The sequence below is a fragment of the Sprattus sprattus genome (genome assembly GCF_963457725.1).
Source record: "Sprattus sprattus genome assembly, chromosome: 3".
Lineage (NCBI taxonomy): Eukaryota > Metazoa > Chordata > Actinopteri > Clupeiformes > Clupeidae > Sprattus > Sprattus sprattus.
Genome location: NC_137922.1, coordinates 20,236,635 through 20,254,134, shown reverse-complemented (window position 1 = coordinate 20,254,134; position 17,500 = coordinate 20,236,635). Strand labels below are relative to the sequence as shown.

At 46.3% G+C, this 17,500-nt stretch overlaps 1 protein-coding gene across 1 annotated transcript in view; it reads right to left on the bottom strand.

The window, feature by feature from the left end:
• pard3ba (par-3 family cell polarity regulator beta a) overlaps positions 1-17,500 on the bottom strand; it is a gene marked incomplete at both ends in the record, with an annotated part of 148,337 nt that overhangs the window by 55,086 nt on the left and 75,751 nt on the right. Inside the window, 5 exons of the mRNA XM_080834162.1 lie at positions 28-72; positions 5,402-5,499; positions 5,791-5,917; positions 9,115-9,229; positions 17,475-17,500. The exon at positions 17,475-17,500 is cut by the window's right edge and continues 151 nt beyond it. Of these exons, the coding sequence (XP_080690288.1) occupies positions 28-72; positions 5,402-5,499; positions 5,791-5,917; positions 9,115-9,229; positions 17,475-17,500 (411 nt within the window). The remainder of the gene's footprint in view (positions 1-27; positions 73-5,401; positions 5,500-5,790; positions 5,918-9,114; positions 9,230-17,474) is intronic.

Below are 17,500 nucleotides of genomic sequence, written 5' to 3'. Positions count from 1 at the left end.
GAAGAGAAAGAAACAGTCCATCCTCACCTCCTGACGGACCAGCTAGAGATCCGACGTTGCTCTCATCAGGCACTGCAACACAAGAGGGAACCATCAATCACATAATCAATCACTCAATAAGCTAATCTATCAGGGCTGTCAACCAGAATGAGTGAAAATCTTTACGACTGCAGTGCACACAGGGAATTTTTCTAATTCTAATTTTAATTTTAATTATAAAAGATTTTGTTTTCCTTTAAAAGGACCAAAACATCATCATGATGGCAGCAAAACTGAGAGAAATAACAACAATTGTGCTGAAATATGAAAGAAAACCAGCTACATTCCACTCGACATGTGTGGTCAGTGAGTGCGTGTGTCTTTGGTGTACGATTACTATGAGCTTCCGAGATGAGATTTATGCCGTTTTGAGAGAAAGAGGAAAAAGAGAGAGAAGGGGCTTTTCCTTTCCAACACTGGTCCCTCAGAAGCACTTTCGTTCCTAATGTGGGGCATGTTTTCTCTTGCTCCCGCAAAGTAACCACACTTGGCTTTAATTAGGAGGGTCTTTACTGGGCAAGTCAGGCTTCTGTGCAGCTGAGAACATCTGCGGTAAGCCTTCACTCAAACACATGCACGCAGTCACACAGTCAAACAGTCACACAGTCACACACACACACACTTTCCCATTCCACTATTTCAGTTGCACAGTCATAATGTATCGCACATAAGCCAAACACACGCACACACGCCAACCCAATAGTAAAAACACCAGCCGCGGCCCGCACACTGACTCAGTTCTTCCAGGCCCACACATGTCAAGGTTAAAGCTACAGTTAAATAAAGAAAAACTGGAATAATCCTGTTTTAAAATGGGGCTACTCAGGGCTACTCACAAAATGGCTAAATCCCTAGTAGCCCATCATGCAGGCATTCCTCAGATTTTGGTTGCCTGAAATGAATTAGACTAGCCCCAATAAATTTCTTTTTTTAGAAAGATAGATATAGTCGAGAGAGAAATAAAAAAGAAACATATTTATTTAACAAGCACAGACCGCAAAAATCATCATAAAAATCATTATGCCTCCTGCGGTGATATGTTGGCGCAAGAACAAACGGATAAAGGTGTATTTAAACTTTAATTAAATCCGACTTCACGTTGTGGTGTCAAAGCTATGTTATGAGGTATCCACGTTTGTCCATTATGTGTTCCAAGCAGTACTGAGCTCTGCTCTTCTGATGCAGTACGTTGTGTGGAATGCTGTCGCGGCAGAGGCGTCAAACACAACCCGACTAGTACCTTTACGATTAATGCATACACTTCCTCGCAAACAAACCATCTTGATCAACAACTTGTTTGTTCAGTGGTTTAAGTTCTTCTTCCAGGGATTTAGTCTGACAGGGTATCTGACAGGGACGACAACATTCTAAGTCCCGGTACGCCAGGCCACACATATTTTCCAATAAAGCTAATTCACATACATCCGAGTGTGTGTGTGTGTGATCATGTGTGTGTCATGTTAGATTTTTGGGCCAACTACAACAGTGCTCAAAGGAAGAATACCCACTATTTGAATCAGGATGAGGATAAATCTATTCTTAATGTGTGTGTTTTTGTTTGTGTGTGTGTGTGTGTGTGTGTGTGTGTGTGTGAATGTTTGTGAGTGTGTGTCAGTAATCCACAGAAATAGGACTGAGTAGAGGGAGAAGCAGCCGCCACAGGCTCTGCACCGTGGGATGCAATAATAGGTTTTCATTACAGAGCAATTTCTCTTAAATAATCCCTTTCATTTTTCATGAGCTCCTTTCCCCAGCAGAGCGGGATGATGAGAGACGGAGAAAGACGAAGAAGGAAACAGAGAGAAAAGAGGTGGGGAGAGAGAGAGGCCGAGGGAGAAAGAGGGAAAGAAAGAGGGAGGGAGAGAGAAAGAAAGAAAGAAAGAAAGAGGGAGAGAGAAAGAAAAGGGAGAGGGAGAGAGAAGAACAAGATGGGTTGAGGGATTTGTAAGAAGGGGTGACAAGAAGGTTCTAGAGCAGTGTTTTGCAGACGCTGCCATCCTCACACTATCCAACAGTGCGGGTGAACAGGGGGCACAGCTCGAACATTCTAACAGTTCTATTCTTTGCCACGTCATGGCTGAACACAAAAGAATTTCATTCCTTTTCATAGCTAACGCTGTCAAAGCACATCATTCACGGTATTTGGCCAAACACCTTTGAGCTCAGCCACATAGGAAAGACTGGGACCTGGCAGAGGGGACTTTTGTTCAAAGGTTGATGGCATACACAACAGTGGGCACACCGAGCCACGTACACACGTGGGTGGCATCTGGCAGGCCAAGTCACCTCCGTGCCTCCACCACACGCATATGCCAACCACCAGCCACTGGCATGGCGCATTCCACCAAACCAGAGCCCTGCGGTGGCATGAGCATGGGCCATGTTGAGGCAGGAGGAAGCGAGCTCCCCTGTGACAGAGCGGGCACAGCTGCTAATGATTTGCCAGCTTTGCTTACTGAAAATGAAGTCATTACCCAGGGACGGCAGCCAAGGGGCCGTGTAGCCCGCAGCACTGGTGCCTGGCGCAACCCCCCCCCCCACCCCCTTCATGTGACTGGGGTGTGTGTGTGTGTGTGTGTGTGTGTATGGGTGTGTGTGTGTGTATGGGTGTGTGTGAGTGTGTGGGTGTCTGTGAGTGTGTGTGTGTGGGTGGGTGAGTGAGAGACAGATTAAAAGAAAGGGCAGATATTTGTGGGAAGAAGAGAGAGAGAGAGAGAGAGAGAGAGAGAGAGTACAGCCTTCGAAGGAGCAAAACAGAGAGAGAATGTGTGTGTGTGTGTGTGTGTGTGTGTGTGTGTGTGTGTGTGTGTGTGTGTGTGAGTGAGAGAGACTGCATGCTTGCTGGCTGCACGTTTTACAGGGACAAAGGGGCTCGTTAGCTTGCACACAGCAGCGGCTCCACCAAGCCTCACGCAGGCTGTGCCGGCCCCAGCGAGCCGTTGAGAAACACTGTAATGATCACATTTGCCTGTGTCTTGTTCTCTTGATTTGTCTTTAGAGAAGACATCCATCACACACGGTCTCAGTGAGCTGCTGCCTCCCATAGACATGTCAAGGGAGTGTTTTGCAGAAATGTCTGGATGTTTTCCTCGACCAGTCAGGCTCTCTGGAAGAAGCTTTCAGGCTTTCCTGCATTCCAATGGAGATCAGGTTTTCAAGCAGAGGGTCAAAGAAAGACCAAATAGACACAATTATCTGCGGTGGCTTCTGTAGATGAGGTGATATCTCTATAAGAGGATTTATGAGGCATTTTGAAAGGGGAAGGGAAGAATCCCACTGACATACAGCATTATGGTCCAACACCTTTAAAGCTCGCAATCTCCACAACAGCCTGGCTCATTTTCCACAAGGTCACGAATGTAGTGAGCTGTCTAACCTGGTCGTAAGTAGCAAGCTGCCCACGGCTACCTATTCCATTACCTTAACCAGCGGACCATTTCATCCCGTCTGTGCGCTGTGGCGGATAACATCTCCGGGAGAAGTGGCACAATGGTCACATCTCGGTGGGGGGTGGGGGGGGAGATAAGGAAGCCACGAGATGCCTTAATACAGATGCAATCTCACGATGCCCCCGAAGGGGGTAATGACGGGAGGGACCCGGCAATGAGCCGAGTGGGCGACAGGCAGAGAGGATCATGGGCCGGCGGAGGAGAGGGCCGGCGGGGGAGGGGGGGGTGGGGTGCGGAGAAATGAGCCTGAAGAGGTCATGAAGCGGAGCGTGACCAAAGACCCAGGAGAGGAGATGAAAGGGGAGAGGAGAGGTGAGGAGATGGAAGGGGAGGGGAGTGGTGGTCAGGAAGGGGAAAAACACAAGTGTGAAATCAGAGAAGCAAATAGAAAAGGTACAGAAGGGAGCAATTTAGGAACATACAGATAAAAACAACAGATGAGCAATTGGCCCACCAAAATGCAGTAGGGGAGAGAAGAAAGAAGGAGAGAGAGATGAATTGAACAAGACAGAGAGAGGAAAAAAATAAAGCTATGATAAAAAAGCTGAGATATAACAGAATAGAGAAAGGGATAGAAGGGGGGAATATGAAAAGGGAGCGAGGGAAGAAATTGAAAAGAGGGAAATGGAGCAACACACACACACACACACACACACACACACACACACACACAAAGACACAGACAGACAGACGGACACACACACACACACACACACACACACACACACACAGACAGATGAAGAAGAGGCCGGGGAGAGGTGAGGATGGCTGGAGAGCAGTGGAGGAAATAAAAACAGGATGCGGTGGCTTCTCTCCTGTAATGAAAACCAATCAGTTCTCTGTGGCCGGCCGAGTGCATCGGCGACAGCGCGGGAGTGGGGAGAGGGAGCCAATCCGCACCCCTAACGAGCTGTAATTGGAAATGGACAGCGCCGCTCCGCTCTGGCAGAATGGAACATCCCTCTCTTCTGTGACGGAGGGGGGGGGGGGGAAGAAAAAAAGAGAGGGATGGCGAAGACGAAGGTGGGAGGACAAGAAGGGAGGGAGGGTGGGATGAGCTAACGGGGTCACCCCCAGCTAATGCGGAGAAATGTGCCGCGCCGGCGGGCTTATTACTAGCCGAGGCAGACGGTTTCTGTGGCGTTCAGGAGGAGCGGTGGGAGGCACACCGAGCGTTTGGTTCTGGCTCGCCGACGCGGCTGCTATCACTGCCCACCAGAGAGAACACACGTGTAAACACACACACACACACACACACACACACACACACACACACACACACACACACACACACACACGTGTGCCCTCCAAATTTCTTCTATTTCACACACATGCACAGAACATACATACTGATGACTCCTCTACACACACACACACACACACCTGCTTGGACACATATTCACGAACACTAATTTGTTCCTCTCTCACCCTTGCACACACATACCTTCTATCATCTTTCATCTCTCTCTCTCATTTTTCTTCTCTCTCTCCCCTCCGCTTTCTAATATGTACTCCTGATGCCTTACTGATTATCTGCCGCTCCTACCACCTGCCACCAGCGCTCCACCCACCCCCCCCCCCCACCCTGATACCCAGGCCTACCTTCCCGCTCCCAGCTGCACCGGGGCTCACTGCACCCAACGACCCCACTGCCATAACAACAATGGCTCCCAGAAGAGAGTGAGGTGTGTCTCTTCACACTGATTAAAACTGCTGAGGCAGGTGTTTAAGTCCGTCACAACCCACTGCACACGGCAGGCTACAAGCTGCCTGTAACAAGGGTTAAAAAGTTTGTGCCTGTATCATGTGTAGAGGTCTGTTGATGGTGTGTCTTTCTGTCAGTCTGTGTAATTGTCTGTGTGTGTCTGTGTGTCTGTGTGTCTGTGTGTCTGTGTGTGTGTGTGTGTGTTTACCCAGGTCCATGCTCTTTGAGTTCCTGTTGTGGTTGGGAAAGCTCTGGGGTTGCTCTGGCATGTGATGAGAAGGGTAGGCCGAAGGGTTTCCTGGCCCCCTGAAGTAAAGCACACCACGTATACAGACCACATTAAGATTCATCTACTGCCCTTTAATGCTCCCAACCTGATTTACACAACTCATACTGGACAGACAATGTTTGACTACACTTTGAATACAAATAAAGTATTGAAACAGATAGTTTTATTAAAATTATAAGACTGGCTAATGACCTCCTGCACAATACTTCTATCAAAAAGATCAGTCTGAAATTGATGTGGTCAGCCTGCAGTCTCCACATAAATGTGTGTGTGTGTGTGTGTGTGTGTGTGTGTGTGTGATTTCTCACCTCTCTGCAGCATATATGTGCTGAGGGCTCATGCCTGATTCCACCATCAGGTGTGAAGGGGGAGGGGGGAAGCCCTCGTCATCGTAGTCTTCCTCAGGAGGGACGTAACTGCCATTGGAGGGTCGGGCTGACGCTATGTGAGAGAGAGGGGGAGAGATGCATAAGTGGGTAAGAAAAAGGCACAGAGAGGATAAACAGACAGAGTCAGGGACAGGGAAGGAGAGACGGAGTGATCGAAGAGAGAAAGAGAGAGAGAGAGAGAGAGATTCTGAGGTGAAGCCTGTCACAGCGAGATAAAGTTGGACTCTTATCAGTTCACACGCAGAGTCTGCAGCCATCTCAGCGATCAACACTGGAATCTAGTACAGAGCACACATCTCAAAGCCCCAGCATGAGCACTTCCCAAAGGGCTTCTCCATCATTCCCATATCCTCCTTCAGGGACTGAATGCTTCTGCCATCCCTGCCATCCTAGCATACTGTACTATCCATTCCATCTGTCAAAATCAAACTGTCAAAATCAAACTGAATTCCAGAGAATTTTAAAAAGCCACCTCAATGCAGCATCTTTAAATATTTAATATCACTCATTAATATTAATCCTGTAATAAGGAGAAAAACAGATTACTTTTCACCCACTTTCAGTGAGTTGTGCGGGTATTCGAAAATGCATTTGTTTGGAGGGCTTTCTGCCGCGATGCACAGACAAACTGGAATAATGGTGGTCCTGTCATGGAAACGGGACAAAAACCTCACATGACAACTTCCAAGTAATTGACCATGAAACACACACAAACACACACACACACACACACACACACACACACACACACACACACACACACACAATTCCCTCTTTTCATAAAGTCCAGGATGAACCAGAAGATTGGTTCATAACAACAACAACAGTAGCAATCAATATTGTTCCCCTGTGGAAGGCTGCAACTAAAACACACACACACACACACACACAAACATACGCACACACACACACACACACAAACAGACACACACACACACATAGGCAGGCAGGCATAACGGCTGGCTGAGCATGGTTAAGTGTTCATGGTCAAGTGTCTCCACTTGTCCCTGATAATGAACGACCTCCTGAGCACAGACGTGTCTCCTAAGAGACTCCCGCTGTGTGTGAGGCAGCTTCAAGGACTTCAGACCACACAGATATATGAGCATATCACTGAACAGGTGTGTGTGTGTGTGTGTGTGTGTGTGTGTGTGTGTGTGTGTGTGTATATGAGTCAGTGAGTGAGTGAGTGAGTAAGACAGAAAAAGTGGGTTTCTAAAAGAGTACTGTATGTGAATGTGCATTTATATATATATATATATACACACAACAACAACACAACAGTAGCAATACACACACATTTATAATGTGTGTATGTGTGTGGTTGCCTCTGCTCAACCATGTGCCCCCCCCCCCCCTCCACGCACACACACACACACGTCACCACACAGAAGTAGGTTTTTACCCATGTACATTTAACTGCAATCTCTATATCTGTTTACGTGTGTGTGTATGTGTGTGTTCACATCCATTCCCATGTGCACTCAGCATCTCAGCATGCTTACCCCCCCCCCCCTTAAGATCTCCAAGCAGCAGTTCCTTCAGGCTGCCTAACTCCTAATGCCATAGGCCCTTGTGGATCACGTATGGCATTTACCCACACTGCCACAAAAGGGACACACACACACACACACACACACCAAAACACCAGTCGCTCCGACGTTCCCGAAAAGCCCCCCCAAAGCCAGCAGTCGGGAGTTGTATTAAATGTTTATGAGGAGTGCTTGATGCGGGAGCCTAAATCCATGGCATCTGCAACCTGCGCTGGGTTTAAAGCTCTGCTTGCGTAAGCACAGAGGCGAGCATAACTGGTTTGTCGGAGCGGCAAGATGTACAAATATGACAATCGCTCAGAGAAATGTTCCGAAAAATAGCACTGGTGTACCATCCGCTCGCAGGATATAGACCTATTTCTTTTGCTGTCAGTGGCATGAAGGACTGATATGAGCCTCACTACCCCTGAAAACACTCACTGCTTCTCACAAACACACCACCACACACACACACACACACACACACACACACACACACACACACACACACACACACACACAAACACCTTACTTACGTGAGGGGAAAAAAAGCCCTTTTCACCTAGTCAGCACTGCTGTACTTTCTGAGGCTTTTCCTGGGGCTGGTTTAAATAGGCTCGGGATGGGGATGTGGGGGGGAGCTGTGAGGCTGGGTGCGGGTGGGAGTGTGGTTTGGGCAAGGGCGTGCTACACTGCCGCTGCACCACACGCAGACTAACTGCACATTACAAGCCACACAAGAGGAGTACAGTATGTCGATAATGAAAAGGGGATGCTTGTCAGTAAACAATGCTTTAGGAGAACACAGACGGGGGAAAAATGCTTTTGTAGTCCAGACCATACAGTTTGTCTCCAGAGAGAGAGAGAGAAAGAGAGAGAGAAAGATGAGAGAAAGAGGCAGTGAGCGGGGGAAAAAAGGCAAGAAAAAGGGAATTTTTAAAGAGTTTGTTATCCTTTTGCGAGTGCGTTCGCACAATAGCGCATATGCAAATATGGCCCACTTAGAATCCATTTCATCAGCATAATGATTTCAAGGTCAGACCTCGAAACATGAAAGCTGGGAGAGAGAGTGTACAAAAAAAGAAAAATGAGAAAAAAAAAACATTTTTTTCCCCTTTCTCCATTTATTTCAGTTGGCAGAGTTGGCTGCAACAAGCACATTAGCAGACAGTCAGATAGAACTGAGAGGAATCAATGGTGCCAGGCTGTAAACAGCTCTGATGGTCTGGGGGATTCTACATGGGTCAAACATGCAAAGCTGAATAATATTAACAACAATAGTCAGTACTTGTGCTGGAGACAGAGAGAGCTCAGTTCCTATGCTACCAATATGGATGAAGTGAATGAATGTGCACCTTCTAGCAAAAATGCACTGAAATCAGGTGGTGGGAAAAAGGCTATCTTTCAGCACAAAGGTCTGGGACAAGCTGGGTGTCCATCAACACTACCTGTCGCATTGAGATATGCTTCACATAACACCACTGAATATCAAATAGGAATCTGAATATCTGTGCGTAACTCATTAGTGTGCTGAATTGGAATGAGCACTGCAATGATGCAATAGGCCATGAAAGGACAATATAAAAGTCAGAATGTCACACAATTTTTTTTATAATGCAAGACTATTTCGAATGACTTTTTACTGTGTGTGTGCTTGTGTATGTGTATGTGTGTATGTGTATGTGTATGTGCGTGTGTGTGTATCTCTCACCTGGAGCGCTCTCATAAATGCTGTTGACCACCATAGGTGGCTGGCTGGGGCTGTTGGGCTGTCTCTGAGCAGCAGGCGGAAGCAGAGCCTGATTGGACAGCACCTCCACTGGCTCCTGACAAAGGATGGAGGGGGGGGAGGACAGACAAAGGTGAAGCAGAACGTCCAGATAGAGGCATATCTTGACATGCATCACAGGAAGTCGAAGTGTTCGCTTAAACTTTAGTTCCTTTTCCACACAATAACACAACGCTTGTGAACTGGCAGGCTCTGCATTCTGGGTAGTGACCAGAGAGACGCTGGTGCTGCATTTTGACACACAGGCGTAAAAGACCCCCAGCGGGAGGGGGGGGGGGGGGGTTGTGTTTGGGTACAGCAATGGGTTGACATTTTCCTGTGGAGTGTGAGACCCATGACTGTTACTCATGAAAGCACAGCAAAAGGCCAGTGCAGTTTCCAGACGGTTCCAGTCAGAACACAAATCAGTGAGGCTGCTAGTTTCATCTCCTTAAACAAATGTCTTATGCTCATGTAATTGAAATAAATAGAGGACATTCAGAGTTACATATCATTAATAACCCGCCACTGGAAAACTGAGTTAAATCAAGCAAATCCTATAAAATGATTCTACAAACATAACATAAAGACATAAACCACACATGGAATAAAATGCAGTGTTGTACCACAGCATCATACATGGTTGGTTTCAATGTAAAACAACTGTGGGGAGGTCCAGGATCAAAGCACAACTCCAAAGCTTAAGTCCATATGTAGCACAGAATCTTTTTCTATTTGAGGAAATCTTTCAACCCCACCAGAGGACATCCTCTCCAGAAGTCTGCACAGGTCTTGCTACTCTGTCCCCTTTATCGTGTGTACCGAAGACCAGCAGGTACAATGCAGAGCAGTGTGTAAACCTCACTACCAAACACATTTGGGTTTTAGCTCTTGTTGCAAGCAAACCTGCCCATTATGCCCACGGTTGTGGGTTCAATCCCAGTAAGAGACTGTGGTTCTAACAATGCAAGTCACATGTGTATGATTCAGTACAGATATCTGGGAAGAACCAGTGAACTCCAGTGAAAACTAAAAGGTGTTATTATTCTTCCGCATTAACAGAACACAGCTAATCCACACAGCAGCTCTCATGGCTACGCATGTACAATGCCTGTGCATTGAATAAGCGCAAGTGTGTGTGTATGTGTTGTATATACCCTCTCTCTGTAATGTGTGTGTCATTTCTCTCTTTGTCTCTCTTCTCTTTCTGTGTGTGTGTGCGCACGTGTGCGTGTGTCATGCGTCCCATCCTTTAAAGCACCCCCTGCTGTGCGGAGACACGGCCAGGACCGGCGTGGAGCGCGGAGGAGCTCTTCCAGGCAGCCAAATGAGGACATCACAGGCCTGTCAGACAGGGCCGCATGCTGGGGACTAATGAGACGGCGGCGGAGAGAACCAGTCCAACAATTGTCAGGAAACCACATGGGATGTCCTGGGGCGACGGCTCGTCGAGGGTGGGGGGGGTGGGGGGGGCGGGAGAAGAGAACGGCTCGTCAGGCGAGCAGACATAAAGATGCAGATGAAGATGATGAAGACGTGACCAGTTGATGACTCCAGCCTTTGCGCTCGAATGAAACGCAACAACTAGCTCTTGCCTCTGGAAGACAGGTGTGTGAGTGAATGTGAGATCGGTGTGTGTGTGTGTGTGTGTGTGTATGTGTGTGTGTGTGTGTGTGTGTGTGCATTATTCTGTGTGTTATGTCTGTATGTCACATAGCTGTCACATGGAGACCAGTCTTCACAGCGGGGCCCCCTCCCATTGAACTGATATTATGATGGCATTACACAGGAGTGGCGGCAGCATCTGGGCTGGAACAAAAGCAAGCGCTCGTAGGCGGACGAAGATGAGAGGCATTAGGATATCATCACTTCAAAGTGCGAGTGAACGGGCGCGCACAATAACCCAGCGTGAAGCCAGAGCCCAGGCTTCGCAGCACAACAGCCTTTTGTTCGCGTCCAAGTCTCAGGTGCACCGTTATTAGGCAGGAGGACGGCACTTAGCGGATGTTAGCGTCACGCTAGTCACATTACGGCCGTCAACATAGCTCACTTTCTCTCTCAAACTTGGTCCTTTACTTTCTCTTTCTCTCTTCCCTGGATGGACGGACACAATGGAACTAATACAAATGGTTTCCTCTGTTTGAAAACATTTTCTCAGTTGCTTTATCACTGAGCAACACAAATACAATGCTAATATGAGAAAACCCAATGCCTCCGATTAGTACTGACATGTTAATGGCGTCTCTAATCTTGAATTGGTTCCGCATTTTCTTTGACAACACATTTTCAGTTTGGGTCCTTTACCATGCATATAATTTAAGGATATAAACAAACCATATGGCACAGGATCCTCCTGTACATGTAGAAAAGTGTCTCAGTCAATGAATGTGAGCCTGACTGTTCTGAAGATAATCAACACTTTATTTTTTGATTATTTGATAGCCATTAGTATAGAATTAAGTTCTATATGGATACTAATTTACTGTCTGCATTTTCAGTTTTTCTAATAAGCTATTAATTATTAGTGAGCCTGTAGTAACACACCTATTAATTACAACCAATATGTATTTATCTTGTAGAAAGGATTCAAATACACTCTTCAGAACACCCTTACACTCTGTAAAGGAGACATGATCTAAGGCTCAATGCAACAGCAGACATTGATGACATTCACTTAGAGTAGACCAGCAACAATTGGCTTGGTGAGGAAGAACTGTGACTAGGGTCTTACCAAAGATGAACACTGCTTATTGCAGAGCGAATTGGGCTTATATGCATGCATTTCATAGATATAGATATAAATAGATGGACAAGCCCTGATGATGCCCAAAATAAAGTATTATTACAAAAAAGTTGTGAACTACAGCTTTGAAATTGTAACACACACTGAAATATTCACAAAGACTATCTGTTCACAAGGGGGGGGGGGGGGGGGGGGCAGAGTCCCAGAGGATACCGTAATCACTTGTCTTCTCAGACAAAGTCTCACAGATCGGCAGAGATGGCTCTGGACTGTCTGTGTTAGTGCTTGATCAGCCATGTGACAGGATGTTCATGAGAGAGAGGGTGCTGGGGAGGCAGAACACAGACTGCCGTATCGACAGCCTCACACACGCACTGTCTGCACACACACACACACACTGTCTGCACACACACACACACACACACACACACACAGTCTGCAAACACACACACACACACTGTATACACACACACACACACACACACACAAACACACAGACAGCCTCTCTCTGACTCACACACGCATTCAAACAAAGCCACACACATAAACACTGTACATACTAAACAAAAAAAACCAAACAAACTTCTCATGCACGCACCAAAAAACTCACAAACACACACACAATCCTTAATGAATCAGACATCACAGAATGTATCTGACTATTTCAATTAGATGCAGATCCAGGGGAGAAGAATTTAGCATGCACAAAATGTGGGTGTTGGAAAGTTTAGTCCAACACCAAATACACTTCATATCCCCAAACTGCAAACCTCCATCTCACTGATGGGCCTCAGTGGTGGACTACAAGGGGGGATTTTGGGAGGGGTTTGGAGGGCAGACACCTCCAGGCGAGCCCCAGGCTTTCTTTCATTAGAGGCCTCTACGGTGTAATCAGATTAGCCGTCTGAATGAAAGCCCTGCTGTGGAGGAGGTAGGATTAGACAGGGCTGGGGTAGTGATAGTGTGATAGCATTTCCCTGAAGGAAAAAAAAAAATGGGGGGGAAGGCAAAAAAAAAGTACAGAGGGACAGAAGGAGAGAGTGTAACTAGAAGGAGGTGGGGGAGGAGAAGGAGGGTGAAAGGGGAGGAGAAGGAGGGTGAAAGGGGAGGAGAAGGAGGGTGAAAGGGGGTGGAAGGCTGATCAGGAAGAAAGCGCCGCTCCCGTCACTGTGCTAAAGCGAGTGGCACAATAAAAGGCTGAACACGAGTTCTATCTCTTAGTCATCGGCTGCTGACGTTTTTTTCTTTTCTTTCTTTCTTTCATTTGTTTGTTCTTTCATTCCATCACTCGCTGCTGTTCGGCTTTTCCCCCAAAACCCGCCCCTTGATTCGGCTGGTTGTGGAACGATCACAGAAGCTGTTTTTTGCGAGACATGTCGGGGACTGCCTAATCAAAAAACCTGGCGCGGTGAATGCGGCTTCATCATAGTAGAAATCAGTGAGCTACAGAGGGGGAACAAAATGGCTACTGCCAATCCAAGATAGATGCTGGGAACCCGCTTTCTGGGCTATCCATGCTTCAACTGCTGAGAGAGAGAGAGAGAGAGAGAGAGAGAGATACAAGGGAGGAATGTACTAGCTCTGCAACATTTCACTGCCTAAAACGCCATTAACTAAACAATAATTCATTAACACAAATGAAGCTGGGTTGATGAAAATGAGGATTCTCTATCCATCATATGGGCAAGGGTGGAGTGAGACGTGTCGTTTTTTAAATGCCTCACCTTTCGCAAGCGGTTTTTCCTTATCGCTCCATTCTGTCTGGGTGATTAACGGTGTATTGATTAGGCCTCCTGAACGTGATGAATTAAGAATGCCTCTTAAATGACAAGCCACCCATCATTGATCGACTCCATTACTGTCTCAACCAATCACCATACATCTCGACTGAGCCAGAAGGGTGTGGTGGTGGCGGCGGTGAATGGAGATGGTGTGCGTGCGTGTGTGTTTGCATGTGTGTGTGTTCACTTCTCATCCCACAATCACAATCTCAAATCCAGGTTACAGTTTATCAATGATATCGAGATCTACTGCCGCAGGTCAATTTGGATTGTGGACGATCCCAATCTTCTAATAAATTGACAGCTAACCAAGGACTCAACGATGACAATGCTCAGTGCAAAACTATTGCCTGCACTATAAACCCCAGATCACTTTTATTCAAAATTATTCCAGTGGCCCCAAATGTGAAGAATCTTAACATACAGTCGAACACTTAGCCCTTGGAATCAACAGCGAGCTGTTGGCTGCTTATTTGAAATGTCAAAGTATTCTGGAATGCTAACGCTGGGCCCTGATGAATCCCAAGTGTTGTGGACAAGTGCACAAATGTGTTGACGCGTGATAAGGACTTGCGGTAATTGCGCTGGTTGGCTCTTTGGCTCTGCTAATCTATACAAGGACGAACAATGTCAGCGGTCTGAAGAGTGTATTGTTGTTTTTTTTTTGTGTCCTTCCTGCCGGACACTGACCCCTTATCAAGTGAGTGATGAAAAATATGACTGTTACCGATAAAGGAAACATCATCCCACCCAGAAGGTTAAAGCTGAAAATTACTTGTTTTTTTTTTTTACTGTAAAACTGAACTACTGATATAAACTTTGCAAAACACTTGTGTCTTGGATGCCTGCCTGCTATAACCAGTAAACCATTCAATTCAGAATGAACTTGTCAAATCTGATGAGGATGTTTCATATAAATCCACCACAGCTGTGAGTTTGACTGTTATTGTAACAATGTGTTGTTTAATATAATCCAGAGCCACCCCTGAACAACTCGATCAATCAAACTCTACCATTTTGGGAACATCTACTTTGCCATCCATTCCCATTAAACCATTTTAGGGTGTGCATAACATCCTAAAGTATGGCTTTAACCCATTGCCCTTGTAACAAACCCCTCGTCTGTGTAGAAACTTACCTCAAATGTTGGTGGACCCCAGTGGACATGATGCTTCCTCTGAAAACACAAAGCAGCCTCAGATACAGGGCCAGTTTGAGTGGGGACTCGAGGAAGGACTGGGGGCCAGTTTGAGAGGAGACTGGAGGAAGGACTGGGGGCCAGGTATGCCATGCAAGGGTAAGCCACCATCACGGGTGCAATACATGTGGGACAACCATGGGCATGAACACAAGAGTGCTCCTCCTTGAGGCTGAACTAGACCCCATGCTTAGTCTTTCTTCCCAGCTCAAGATACCCAACCCAAACTGCTCAGTACCCTAGGCAGTGTTTGTTAACACGGCCAAAATGGTGCCCATCTCGACCCTAAGCAGAGCTGGCTTCACCCCTTTAGATCAAAGCAGTGTGCACACGCAATGAACATGCAAGCTGAGTAAACCTTCTCTTTACCCACGCACATTCATCAGCTTACAGCTAACATCTAACAGTCATGCTTTGCACCTGCACATCATCTCCGTTTCCCTGGTCCCAGGTTGGCCAATTAAGCTAGCATTAGGAAAGTACAAAGGCATCTCTCGATCAGCAAACAAACTAGAGAAGTAAGAACAAAACCAATGCCAAGGGTCTCTGCAAAGATTATACATTGATTAAATGATCATCACTTGCATATCTGGCTAAACACAGGTAAAACCTGTTGCTAATATTAGCCTGTTTATATTAACCTGCCAAGGCCATTTTCAATAAAACTTCAATGAAAGTCTACAACAGTAGCCCCCACCCCACCTTGCCTTAGCCAGAATACATAGAGATAATAAACCCATATGGGTGTTTTTTTTTTTTCATTTTCCCCCATATATCTCCCTCTCTTCTTCTCTCCCTTCCTCTCGCTTCCTGTTATCCAAGGAAGGATTCCATGCATTTAATATGGGAACAGTTTTGCGTATATGCAGGGCCATGATTAATAAACCCCTCTCTTCTCTTCCCTCCCCCGACCACAGCGTAGCCGCAGAGTGGCTCTTCCACTAAATTAGCAATTTCACTTCGGACGGATTACAGATGAATCAGATTTGTAGGGGAATTGAGAAATCAGATAATGGTCGGAAACACTGGAGTGCCATTATGCTAATAGTCAGCAAAGCCCAGAAAAATGAAGATGGGAAAAAAAGGAGAGCTGTTTTAAGAGGCAATCATTTATGCCACATAAAGTGTTCTTTTTGAGAAAGGGACAGCTTCGGGAGGGGGGGTTACATTGTTACTGACCTCTGGACTTGCATTGCAAGCATGTTTGGACAATATCTTTGCACCGTTAGACCACAAATCTTTTTTTTGTGGTAATGAGTGACCTTTGGGTAAGACGTTGTTTGTCAAATAGCAGCACGGCTGTGCAGATGTGTCCAGATAATGCAATCATGAAGACAATGCAAATCCAAGTTTCCAAAAAGCACACCCAGTGAAAAGAAAGGCAGGACTGAGCAAGGGTAAAGAGGAAAAATACATAATTTTAGGTAAAGAAAGTCAAGCATGCAGATTTTATTGTCTTTATTTTTTACAAATGGATCAGACATACAAGTGCAGTTAGTGAAGAACAGACAGAAGGAAGACATACAATTTAAATGAGGTACAGATAAATCTCAAGTCACTAGAAAAACCATGGGAAGATTTCAGAACAATATTAGTGTCACTTAAGAGACACCTGTGATAAAGATTAAGGCTATGATTAGAGCAGGTAAGAAACTGTGAAAAACAGTGAAGAAAGCAGAATAAGTGAGAAAATATTAGCAATTAGCGACAATGTGTGTCAGGTAAGGCAAGCCTAGGAAACAGTTGTTGGAAGTTTAGCATCTCTCTGAAACCAACTGCTAATAAATATTTCATATCAGTAGAGATGGCAACAAATCCCTAATGTTGATTCTAGAACATTCAGGGCTTGTCAGTGTTCCTGGCTAGGCTCCAAGTGACACCATTCGATAGCAAGCAGAACAGAAATATCTTACTGAGAATGAAAAACACAGCAAGCCTGCAGGCATACTTGTGAAATCATTCATGACCTCAGACGTGTAGGGTCCAGGTACGAGTCCTACCCAGCATTTTCGTCAACGCCATCTGGATTCACTAATAGGCAAAAAGCTGAAACCAGGAGCAAATGACTTCACTAATGACTAGAATGAGCTGGCTCAGTGTTCTGCTGGAGGATATGTCAGAAAATGTACTTTCCAGCCCTGAATTTCCATCCTTAGGAGACCCACCCTTGTGAACCAAGCGCTTGGATATGCAGCCCTACCTCGCAATGCCATTCTAAGCTTGTGCATCTGCACAAGTGTGGCGTCCAAGTGAAATGTAGCCCTCCCCCAGTAATTTGAGACAACCTTACATATTTTCAAATTTGCACAACCAGGAGGTAGACATGAACTGGTAGAAGTGATTTTCTGCTTCTGTGTGCGTTGCTCTTCAGAGATAAAGCACACAGCTTGGTTTGAACTGTCCGCGGCTGAACTTAGAGACCTCCCGACAGCCTGAAGTGGCTGTGTCTGTACCTGTGCCCTGAGTGGCTCCTACCCCAGGGGCCAGGCTCCGTGGCCCGCCGTCGGAGCAGGGGTACGTCTCCGTGCAGCGGGGGCATGCCTGGGTGGGATAGGAGAAGGGGCGAGGGGTCGGGGCCTACCTGGGCAGGGGAAGAGTATCCTTGGG